Consider the following 12854-nt stretch of genomic DNA (forward strand, 5'->3'; position numbering starts at 1 on the left):
GGGCGTACCTTAATCACCGACACAATAAGGAGAGGTTGACTGTCATCGCTTGTTTGGCAGTTATAACCTATTTATTAGTAAATAATTGGAATTGCCTTTGTTTCGATGATCAATTAGGTGAACCATTGCTGAAGTTATTCCTTGGCTAGATCCTTAATTATCACTCATTTAATTTTAGTAAATTGTTATTTAATTTCTAGTTGGCTATTTTATTTTTATTATTTTATTTTTAGTTGAATTGTTTAAATTGTCACCCCTAATATAAAAACACTCCCCTTATCACTGTGAATTTGAAAAGAAACAATTACTCCCAATCCCTGTGGATTCGACCCTGCTCATCGCTATCTACAGAAATTACTTTTAGTTTAAGCAGGTTTTTATTATTGCACAGGCCGACAACCTGTCAATTTTTGGCGCCGTTGCCGGGGATTGGTGCTAGATTAATTTGTTTCTTTTTGAGTTCATCTTGTTTTTATTTCTTATTTATTTCTCTCTTTTTTTATATAGTTTATGGCTGCTAACATTCCGTATTTTGATAATAGACTGGACTTTATTCCTGAATGGGGTTATGAGACTCGTGATTTTCCTAATGATCAATTGGATGTTGCAAATTGTGGAACTTATTTTGCTTCAAGTTATTCAACCGACATATGCCCCGCATTTCAAGACAACCTAAGTGCTCCAATTGATACTTTTGGAGATTTTCCACCTCGATTTCAAACGTGGTATGACCCTTACTCAAACAGGTATGATCAAGAATGGTTGGATAACTCCAATTTTAATTGTGCGATCGGGCCAATGGATTTTCAACAACAAGAGTCTCAACAACCATCATCCATGTCAGGTATGTCTCTTGAAAAAATGATTGAATCACTAGCTATTAATACATATCGATTTCATCAGGAGACACAAGCGAGTATTCGTAACATGGCGGATCAAGTGCAACTATTGACATCCGGGATGGCGGATCAAGTGCATCTATTGACATCCAGGATAGCACGATTAGCTTCTCACCTTGAAGAATTACCCTCACAAACCAATATCAACCTTGAAGAAGATGAGAGTGCAATTATCCGGCCAAATGACATGGAACTGCAAGAGTTTCAAGAAAACGGATCTAAAGATGCAGTTGAAAAGTAAAGTGAAGTGCAAGAAATGAGACCCCAATATCAATTCGTCCAAGTGAATAAATCCAGTGTACAATCTCCAAATGCAGTGACTGACAGGTTGTCAGCCTGTGCAATAATAAAAATAAAACCTAACTACCATTAAAAGCAGTCAAAAATTAACCCTAGGTATTGGAGCAGAGACTCTAGGTGTGCAATGGGTTACTTGATTCATCCTGTTCCCGAAGAGTTTGCTTAATCCGATATACCCGAATTAATTAATTGACAAAAATTACTAAATAGTAGACAGTGACAAGTAGGGTCGTCTTCTCAGTGACTGGAGATATTTGTCTCCTTTAAATTCCAATTGGTAAGGGGGGGATTTCACCGGTGTGAAACTAAAAATAATTAAACAATTCAGCTAAAAATAAATAATTAACTAGCACGAATATAACAGGAATTAAATCAAGAATAAATAAATTCTAACCAAGGATACAACTACTCAGACATAGTCCATTTATCCGATCATTGATGCAAGAGAGGTCCACTTAATTTATTAATAAGCTAGTTATAGTCGCCGATGAACTCTAACGACCAATTCTTCTATAATTTATAGGTAACCAAGGTACGATCATTGATCACCCCTAACCAGAAAATACACCTAGGTACGACCGTAGGAATTAATTTTTCAATTGCATTAATAACTAGAAGAACCTAACCCTAATCAATAACACGCTACGAGGGTTATTTAAACTAGATCGCACGTTCCCCTGATGTGTAAACACACCAGTTGCCACTAATATTAATCAATCAAACAATTACGGATTTAATTGACTAAATTGGCACGAGATTAATAAATCACATTGAACATCGGGCCCTTGACATCCAATTAATAAAACAATCTCATGAAAATTCAAGCAGATAACGTGCAAATATTAATAAATTGAGGAACGCGTGAAAACTAATTGGATCTCACAGATTTTCGGGACTGCGCCGTCGAGTTGACCCTTGACTAGATGGTTAACTTAGCCACGCCGCATAATTAAATCACCACACGAATTACTTGATTGCAAAGGCATTGTATTTTTACTCGAAAGCTAGAAATAAAAGATATTTTTCCCGTTAGGGAATATTGTCGAACACCTGGCGTGTTTCATAAGCCAGTCCGAAGAAAGGAAAACTAGAACTAAACTAAAAACTAAAACTGGAGACGTCTGTCCCTTCTTTTTCGTCACTTAAAAGCCAAAAGAAAGAACCTAATCTAATCTCCAGTGGTCCCCACCCAATTGGTAGTCAAAGCTACCCCAAAAGAAAGGCCTGCCGATTTGCTAATTTTGCTTTTTGTTTTCCTTGTTTTGAGCCTCTGTACGTTCTTTCTCTTAGAGGCCAAAAGACCACTTTCTAATGCTTTCTCCCGTGGGACTTGAGCCAATGAAGTACAAAATGTGGACCCAATTGTCTCTTGTTTCCTTTTATGGCCCATGTTGATGGAGCTTTGCAGAGGACTCCCGTGTGAAGTAATTTGCTTCAGAAAGTCCCTCCTATTTTGTGTTTTTTTGTTTCATTTCCTGAAATTGAGTCCAATACCAAATATAAATAAATATTACTAATTAAAACAATATTTGGCAAGAATCTAAGGGGAAATTAATAATAAATTTGTTAACAAATAATACCCTATCAATTGTGTACTAATTATCTGTTGAAGTGGAAATGTGCAAAGGTTTTGGAATCAAGTATATTGGACTGTTTTCCCTGTTGTCTTTTCGATACATATTCGCTTGGAAATTTCTTATTCTCATGCTTTATCCCCACCGCCACATGAGAAAAGATGTTAACAGCAAAGGATGTCCAAAAAATGAAAGAACGCGAAATGCAGCATATAAAATGAAAATGGCTTTCTTACTCTTATTTGAGCAATACTTTGTTTATTCATTATTATATATGTTCAATACTCAGTAATTCTTCTTTTCGACGTGGAACCAATGCGAATCTGTAATCTTCTTGGTCTCCAACACTACACACTTTTGTCCTTTTATTTCAACCAAAAATTAAATAGTATCAGTTGTTTTCTATTCTACATATTTCAAGGATTAATTTCACTTTACACCACTCAATTATGCCTGAATTCCTACTTAAACCACTGAACTTTAATTACTTTATTAAAGTATAATATTTGTCTCACTTTGGTCTTTTAATGTACAAATTCTGTCCTATTTTAATTCCTAAATTATAAAATCTATTTCACTTTAATCCTAAAGAACGATATTTGTCTCACTTAACTATAATATCTTATCTCACTTTTGTCATTAATTTTACCAAAGTGGGACAAAATTTTTATTTTAAGGACCAAAATGTCTCATTTTACAGTTTAGGAATCAAAGTAAAAATCTGAGCATGGGTAAAAGGTGAAAAGTGTAATTAACCCTATATGAATTAGCAGAATGTGTTTTATTTTTTATTACCATTGTTTGGATGTATTATTTGGAATAATTACTTTAGTACTTTTTGTGATGTGATGTATGTGAGATAAAAAGGTGATTGAGAATATAAAAAAGTGGGTTAGAAAATGTGTTTATAATACAAGGAAAATATTATTTGAGATAATTTGTTATCCCAACAAACTCTTTATTAGAATAAAAGCAAAGCAGTTTGACGCGGTTGCTGGTAGTCATATGAAAAGATCCAAACTGTTTTCTGATTTTCTTGTTCGGCATCCTGCAGTGATTTTCATTCAATTCTGACCACCCACTCTATATTTTTGTATTCGAGCTAAATAACTCGTAACGAGGCGAACAAAATTCCCAACCTTTTTCCTTTCTTTTGCTGGAAAAAATGTAACAATTTTTTTTTTTTTTAAAAAAAGGACTGAAATGCATTGTCAAGTTAGAAGTGCAGAAAGTGCACTTCATTTATAAGTTTTGTGGAGCCAAGAATTTCAGAAGAAGATAAGGCCCATGTGCAAAGTTACAAAGGGTAAAGCAATTATTAAATATTTAGTAAGACTTTCTTACTAGTGCCTGAAAGGCTCTGATTCAGGCACCGGTTAATCAATTCCCACATCTTTGATTTTGAAAAAGGTAAAATTAATCCAAATTCTTCTAAATGCATGAAGTTTGGAAAATAACTGTGATTATAAACATTATTAAAATCTTAAAGAACCCACTCAGTACCATTAAACAAACCTTAAAAATATTCTAAACTGACCTGAGTATTTGTCTCCAGTCTAAGATAACTCTCTTTGGAAATATGATATGTAACGCGTTTTTACAACGGACAAGTTGAGACCGTCCTTCTGAGTAAATGGATGCCTTTGAATCTGAAAGTTCAGAGCAGCTTCCTTTCCTCAAGCATTTCAAATAGTACTTAATAGATTCACCATTAATTCAATAGACGAACTAGAGGTTTTTCAATTTCGCTTAAAAGCTTGAGTAGTAGGTAGAGCAGTCTATTCCCAGGTATGGAATCCAATTACCAAATACCCCTTCAATTGCAAATAGTTAGTGTAAGAAACGTTTGGGGATCTACCGTCTCAATACCTTAGCAATAATAATTAAATAAAAGTTGGCTGGGAAGACTCAAGTAAGTCGTCAACTCCACTAAGAAAACAAGTAGTATATAAACAATGTATAACCCACCAAGGGAACATGGATCCATCCCATTTTATATTAAATAAAAGTTGACTGGGAAGACCAAGTCGTCAAGACCAGCATGTTGGTGTAGCATGAAAACAAGTATATAACAATTGTTGTAGGAGTGGTCCTAAGTAACCAATCTGGTTGTCTGCCTTTGTATCAACCTTCTATTTGCAACCAAATATCCTTTCCAAATCATATTAGTAGTATTCTATCCTCGCAACATTTTATTGCCAATACTCCTTGTACCCCAAAAACAAAAAAGCAATGGCTGAATTGCTTGTTCCAAAGATAATAGGTGAATTGGGTGATGTTGCCGTGAAGCAGTTTGGAGCGAAGGTCAACTTGGTGATGGGGGTCGAAGAAGAGGTGGCAAATATCTCCTCTAAGTTGGCAACCATTGAAAAAGTGCTATATGATGCAGAGAGACGAAGGCTGAAGGACAGAAGTGTTGGAATTTGGCTAGAAAAGCTCGAGGACATAACATATGAGATGGATGATGTGCTGGACGAATGGAACTTCAAGATTCACAGAGCAAAGAATGAGGGAACTAGTCAGAATGCTAGAATACAGCCTACACTGCGGAACAAGGTTCGTTCCTTTATCCCATCCCTTTGTTCTTGTCTCAAACAAGTTCCTGTGCGTAGTGATATAGCTCAGAAAATAAAGAAAATAAATGAACAGCTAGAATTAACTTTGAAAGAGGCAGATCAATTCAAGTTTATTACAAGTGGGGGGATTTCTGATTCTCAAAGATTTCAGTGAATTATGACTACCTCAATCATAGACGAATTAGAGGTCTATGGTCGAGCAGCTGATATGGAGAAGGTTCTTGACCAAATTTTGTCCAAGAGTAGTAGTCAAGGAAGAGATGGGGTTCAAATTATCTCTGTTGTAGGGGCCGGGGGTAGTGGAAAGACCACACTTGCCTAGCTGCTCTTCAATAATGATAAAGTGACGAACCACTTTGAACTTAGAAATTGGGTTTGGGTATCAGATCCTTTCGACCAGAAAAGGGTCACGAAAGCTATCCTTGAGAATGTTGGAAAAAGTTCTCCTGATTTGTCAGAGTTGGATCCGTTGATCCGACGTATAAAAGAAACTTTTTCCGGTATGAGATTCCTGCTTGTCCTAGATGATATCTGGACAGAGGACGACTCAAAGTGGAAGCCTTTCCAATACTCTCTCAAGGATGGAGCTCCGGGAAGTGTAATATTGGTAACAACGAGGAGTCATAAAGTGGCCACAGTGGTGGGATCGACTGATACTCACGACCTAGGCATGATCTCTCACTCTGATTGTTGGTTAATAATGCAAAAGATGGCGCTTGCCGGAAAATCAGGGGACTTATGCAAGAAGGTGGAAAGAATTGGGCAGAAAATTGCAGAAAAGTGCAAGGGGTTGCCACTTGCGGCAAAGACTATGGGAAGCTTGTTACGGTTCAAAGATACTGTACAGCAGTGGCAGAATGTTTTGAATAGTGAGGTATGGCAATTGGAGGAAGCAGCTGTGGACCTTTTCCCTCATTTGTATTTAAGCTATAACGAGTTGTCCCCGGAGCTGAAACGTTGCTTCTCATATTGTGCTGTCTGGCCCAAAAATAGTGTGATAAATGTAGAAGAGCTTATTAGGCTGTGGATGGCACAAGATTATGTTCATCCAGGACTAAGAGGTGAGCGCTTGGAGCTGGTGGGCCGTGAGTACTTCAACAATTTGGCAATGCGTTCCTTTTTTCAAGAATTAGGAAAATTTGGTCATCAATATGGCGAATGCGTCATGCATGACATAGTGCATGATTTTGCACAATTTCTCACAAAAAATGAATGTCATACACTTGATGGAATTGGAAGAAATTCATCTAGTGAAAGACCACGTCATCTAACAATTATGGAAGAAGGCACTGAGGAGGAGATGTTTAGTTCTCCAGTCGTTGATTTTGGAAGGCTCAGGAGCTTTTTTGCTTTTTGTAGAATTGGAACAGCAGTAGTTCCCCAAAATCTGTTTTGCAGTTTAAAGTGCGTGAGGACTCTGACTTTAAGTCGTTGTGAGCTGGCTGAAATCCCAACCAAGATCGGAAGGTTGATTCATCTTGGGCACTTGGTCTTAAGTGGTAATCCTTTCATTACAATGCCAGAAGCTATTTGTGATCTATATTATCTGGAAACTCTGGATATCAGTCTCTGTGATAAGCTTTCGTGCCTTCCTGAAAGGATTGATGACCTTGTACACTTGAGGCACCTTGAGAATGCCGCGACCAATGAATTACGTCAAATTCCACAAGGACTCGGGAAGCTGACGTCACTCTGTAGTTTGACTTGGTTCATCGTCAGGTGCAACTCTGATGATTTGGTGATTCTGAAGGACTTGAACCAACTGGAAAGATTGGGCATTAAAATTGAAGGAGAAGTAGATTTTGGGAGTGCGGAACTTGGCAAGAAAGTCAACATGCGTAAAATGTATTTGCTCTTTAGCTATGGAACCCACTTTATAGAAACTCCAAGTTGCATTGAAACCATGCAACCACCTCCAAACTTGGAAGAACTTAGGCTAGATAGCTATCCAAGAACCCAGTTACCAAGTTGGCTTGTGACCAAGTCTCACGCCAATAACTTGACGAAGCTGTGTATCTATAAGCTCCGCAACATCTCATCCTTGCCTGCTTTGTGGAAGCTATCATCCCTAGAAGTGCTTGTGCTCGAGGGACCGGAAAAGCTGGAATGTTTGGGTAAGGAATTCTTCGGAGTTACAAAAGCACTACATGAGAATAGTCGTGATGCTCTTGATACATTGTCGGACTCCGAGTCATCATTCTCAGCTGAAGCAGTGGCATTTCCAAATTTGAGAGAATTATATTTTCGCCACTTTCAAAATTGGACAAATTGGGAAGACTTAAGTGAAGATGATGAAGAAGTTGCTATCTCTATCATGCCATGTCTGGAGGAGCTAGAAATTAGTCAATGTACAAAGCTCGAGACTCTGCCACATCGCATCCTCAGCAAGATACAATCTCTCAAAAATCTGGATATTCGATGTTGCGACAAGTTGAGGGATCGTTACTTTGACAAAACAGGAGATGACTGGATAACTATATCACACATTCCTCGAGTTGACATATCTGACAAATATTATTAATCTGCTCAGGTATTGTTATTCACACTTTTTTTTTTATGTGTCATCATCTTTGAAGTCAAATAATTACTATGTATAGAATTACAACAAACAAAGGCCTGCTTTGTAGAATATGACGTGCTTAATAATGAATCAAGGGTTGATAGAGCCATATGTATAATGAAAATATGATATATTCATTAATAATTTAGAGTGTTTTTTTTTTATTGAGAAGATGCAAGTCATTAACTACTAAATACAACACTAAATTTCTAACAATATCTAACTGTAAATTCTTGAGTTTGGAATTCCATTTATGTCTTGTCTTTTTATCCTTTTTTTTTCGCTTTTGTCCTTTGTTTTCTAGATAATGCTCATTGATGGCTCAAAGTGAAGCTACAGCAGAAGGCATTGATGGATCAACCTCTACGTCAACTTTTCACTTGGGTTCATGTAAAATTTCAAATAATTGTAAATATGGTTGAAGAGGCACATCCACTTGCTTTGTTCAAAATCATTTGTTGAAACGGTATGTAGCCTTACAAATTTTCAGATTGAATTTCAAGTGGTTATACAACCAGTCTTTATTTCTTCAAATTATTATTGTCTTATTGTATATAAGTTTGTGTAGATTTAATAAAAAAGAAAGTTTGCACATTGTACTTATCTGTATAGTGTATTATTGACAATCTATTATTAGCGCACCTATTTTATGGTATTATTCTAAAAATAACATGAATTCAAATTTGAAATTCAATAATACACATGTAGCATACATCCAAAACTATTAATAATAAAAAAATCACTACACTATGAGTGTATAAAAAGTTAATCCTTATTCTAATGGTTAAAAGTAAACAAATTGACAAATTATTTCCAAAGAAATTCCAAAACTTTCGTAATTGAAGTCACTATCTCTCAAGTAGACATTACCTGATCAAAAATTTCCATCTCTGGAGAAACAAAATTGGTACTTCCCGTTTCAGCTTCCAGAAAATGAAATATGAAAGAATTCCCAAAGAAACAACAGAACCTTGCCCAATGTTACTAGATTGCTACTTAAGTTACCAAGCTTGACAAGAAACTGGCACTGGTTTCACCAACAAGTTTGTTTACAAATTGACAAAAATCCCTACAAACATCAAATTAGAAACCAAAGTAGTGCATAAGAGTATAGAAGAAACTGTTATACTATAAGGTTTACAAAAATCCCAACAAATATTCCATGTAACCCAATGTAGCCCACGACTGAATGCATGCTGAAAGGAATTACAGCACAAAATCTTTGGAGAAAGGAATCCTATTCTGCCTGCTGAGAAGAGTTCAGAAGAGAGGAATTACAACAGTACAAAGCTCTAATGTTCGTCGACAGCGCCTGCTTCCTAAAATTTCAGATGGTGTTCAAACAAAGAAGCCATTTCAATCTGCAATACAACTCAAACAAGGAAACAAATTCATCCTTAGAGTCCTGCTGAGAAACTCTGGTTGGGAAACCACCAGCATCCCAGAGAGACCCACCAATGGTCGTTATGGAGTTCAACCCCTTATTTGCCTTCTAACTCCCATTTTTAACTCAAAAAATAATTTATTTTGGATGATCCATACCTCACTGCTTCAGTAAGAAGGCCCTTTCCAAGCATTCCTATTGGCTGTATTATACTAAATTATATTGAAAGAAAGGCCAGTTACAAGGGCAAAACCCCTTTCCAATGTAACCAAACCAAAAAGAAAAACAGAAAAGATTTTTTATTGATGACATTTGATTTAAACGGAACACAAACCAGATACTATTCACAAAGCAAACAATTTTCCAGACAGCAAATAAATACTCCATGGAGTGAAAAGACAAGAAAATGAAGAGACAAGAAAGCAACTCAACAAAATGAAATTGACTTACAGCTGTCAGCGCTGCTTCAGCACCTTTATTTCCGGACTTACCACCAGCTCGATTGAGAGCCTGCATTTATCATAATGTAACTTCAAGAAATGGGGTACCAATGGGGAAACTTGTAGAATACTGGTAAAGATCAGGGCGACAATTTCCATCAGCATAGAAATTTGACCAAAAACACCACATGAAGATTATCATCATATTCAGCAACATGACAATTATATGATGAACTCTTTTATTATTTTCAATGCATTAACTCCCATGAAAAAGAATATAGGAGATCAGAAAGGTCAACCATGAGTTTTCATTGAGTTGTATTAAGCAAAAGAGAAATTTCATGAATTTACCGCTCCATGTCATCACAGGTCAAAACACCATATATGCATGGAACACTTGGAATTCATTGAAAGGAAAATTACATATTTCACCATTAAGGTACTTTAAATGTTTTAAGACTGCATTCCAAGGACAGAATTGTCTGTATTTGAAACACAAAAATGAAGTTATAGGTGTGCACACAACAAAGCAAGTTGATGATTCCCAAACACCTCAAGTACCTTTTATGAGGAATGTATCTGTAAACTCCTACACTAAACAATTTTCTCATCTTCTGACATTTGAGAACATAAGAACCTCTGCTTCTGTGTCTGTGAGCACAAAATGGGAAAGACAGGTACAACCACTATGCTGTGCACTTATTACGAATCAGACAATTTCAAAGTAGTTCCAAGTTGCAATAAACCATGAACATCTTTCAACAACACAAGATGAGTGCTTTTAACCCAAAAATCATCTGTCAACTAGGCAAAATTTTCCATCACTGCTACTACCTATGGATCTGCAGTATTACACAGTTACCAATCTTTTGATTCCTTTCTTAACAAAACTTGTTTAACTAAGCTACTGGATATCTAGATAATGCAATCAAATCTACCAAAGCTCCTCTAACGACTATTTCCCCTTGGGCTGAATTCATGCTTTTAGTATTTCAAGTTAGTAAGAATTGTTTCTCCATCATTAGTAGTTTAAGAACATCCCGTATATAATTAAGATCAAGAAAACTTGCATAGCATTTCCATTATGAAGGGCAATAATATTATTATAGTTTGTAGGTTGACATTTATTGCTTCATTAGGCATTGAAATAAACAATACCTGGGCTACTAATCTATATGGAAATGTAGGCAGGATCTGGATAATTCTCTTTCTTGGAAACCTGACCTCCTCCTCTCCCCTCCAAACTTCTCACAAATACAAAGTAAAACGGAAGAATAAAAGACATCGTATTTTACTTGCTTTGCATGAACTCAATTTCATATACATTAAAGAAAACAAAGTCACTTCTGATAATTATATAACTGAATCATGTCTTCTGCCCCCAGTAAATTAACCCTCATGCTTGGTATCCCAAAAATCTGAGAGTCAATAAGCGGAAAAAAAAAAACTAGGTAAATCAGGCAAATCTATTATAGAAATTTTTTTTCTTACACAGCATATGAGGAACAGAAATCTCATGCTGAGCAGTGTACTATGATAATGCATATATAAAAAGTGAATTAGCAAATGTGAGAGATATAATACCGAAAGTTACCACCAACAGTGGAAAGATATGCAAATAGTATTTCATCATTTCTTTTGTGTTTGACTAACCAGAATTAAGGCCTGCAGACAGTACTCCGGATGCAGCTGAATTAGCCACAGCATCATAATGGGAAGTATCGCCTCTAATCTACTGGCCAGAAAAGAAAGTAATAACATTGTTTGGATACAGTATTATTTGAAATAATTACTGTATCTCTTTTTGTGATGTGATGTATGTGAGATAAAAAAGTGATTGAGAATATAAAAAGGTGAATTGGAAAATGTGTTTATGATGCACTGACAACTGGCAGGAAATAAGGAAACTAGTAGCTGGTAATGAAGTTGAATGGTACCATAATTCGTTAATTAAAATGAATGAACTCAAGAATTGTAAAAGGAATTTTGAGTGAGAGTGATAGATAGAATTGCTACTTAAAAGATGAAAACCTTGTAGTTAACGGTCGTACCTTAACTATCGAGAAAGTAAGGAAAGGTTGGTTGTTTATCGCGTGTATGACAACTATAACCACTCTAGTAATAAATGTTGGAATTATCTTTGAATAAATGATCAGTGCGTGAACCATTTCTGAAGTGTATCCTTGGCTAGAGCTTCTCTAAATTATTTCTTCTAATTAATTATTTTCTGCATTTAATTTCTTTAGTTAGCATTTAATCCAAGAACCCCCCATACTTTGGATTCTAGAAGAAACGAATTATCCCCAGTCCCTGTGGATTCGACCCTACTCACCGCTATATACAAAATCTGTATTTTTCTCGAGTAGGTTTTTATTATTGCACAGGTTCGGCACCTGTCAATTTTTGGCGCCGTTGCCGGGGACTGATGCCAGATTAATTTGTTTCTTTTTGAGTTCATCTTGTTTTTATTTTTATTTATTTATTTTTCTCTTATTTTTTATTATATAGTTTATGGCTTCTAACACTCCGTATTTTGGTGATTTACTGGATTTTGTTTCCGAGGAAGGCAATGAGACTGATTTTGGAAGGAATCTCCAAATATTTGGAAGTTTGCACGTGGCCAACAATCCCGCAAATCCGGCTTTGGACATCATACTTAGGCGTGCCCACGTCTAACTGACAGGAAGGCTTCAAAAGTTAATTTTCCAGCGCCTTTTGCCCCTAAATGCTGCAATTCGCATAGAACACAAAATCTCAGTAAAATCCACCGATTAGTGCAGTATTTAGTCCAAATAAATAGGAAAAGCACGTGAGAAGACCGACTAAACTGCACTCTATCAATTACCCCCACACCTAGATCATGCTTGTCCTCAAGCATGAGAACAACAAATCAAGTAATCGGATTCAACAATGGCTATTATTCAAATCTTCTATTGCCAAGATACAATTAAAATAAATGTCAAGTATTAGTGGCAATTTGTAAGAAATATCTCTCCAGATAGCTTTTCCCAAAGATCCCAATGAATTTTCAATTATGATTAACTTTTAAATTTTAAGAAAGAAATATTAACAGAAGCAATGTATTCGATATAGAAAAAATCCAACAATAAAATTCAGATTA

The 12854-nt window shown here is 36.0% G+C and overlaps 1 protein-coding gene and 1 long non-coding RNA gene across 2 annotated transcripts; one reads left to right on the forward strand and one right to left on the reverse strand.

Annotated features, from left to right (window-relative positions):
• The first annotated feature begins 5506 nt into the window (after positions 1–5506).
• LOC113757773 (putative disease resistance protein RGA3) lies at positions 5507–7823 on the forward strand. The gene is made up of 3 exons (XM_027300882.1): positions 5507–5645; positions 5736–7648; positions 7809–7823. The coding sequence occupies exons 1-3, from the start codon at positions 5507–5509 to the stop codon at positions 7821–7823; spliced, it is 2067 nt and encodes a 688-aa protein (XP_027156683.1).
• A 1386-nt stretch (positions 7824–9209) lies between these two features.
• On the reverse strand, positions 9210–11469 carry LOC113757774. The gene is made up of 3 exons (XR_003466483.1): positions 11387–11469; positions 9744–9803; positions 9210–9270 (listed from the first exon to the last, which is right to left on the reverse strand). It is a non-coding gene; the product is annotated as an uncharacterized LOC113757774 (long non-coding RNA).
• Between the last annotated feature and the right edge of the window lie 1385 nt (positions 11470–12854).

The sequence above is a fragment of the Coffea eugenioides genome, unplaced genomic scaffold (assembly GCF_003713205.1).
Source record: "Coffea eugenioides isolate CCC68of unplaced genomic scaffold, Ceug_1.0 ScVebR1_329;HRSCAF=986, whole genome shotgun sequence".
In the NCBI taxonomy this organism is placed as follows: Eukaryota; Viridiplantae; Streptophyta; class Magnoliopsida; order Gentianales; family Rubiaceae; genus Coffea; species Coffea eugenioides.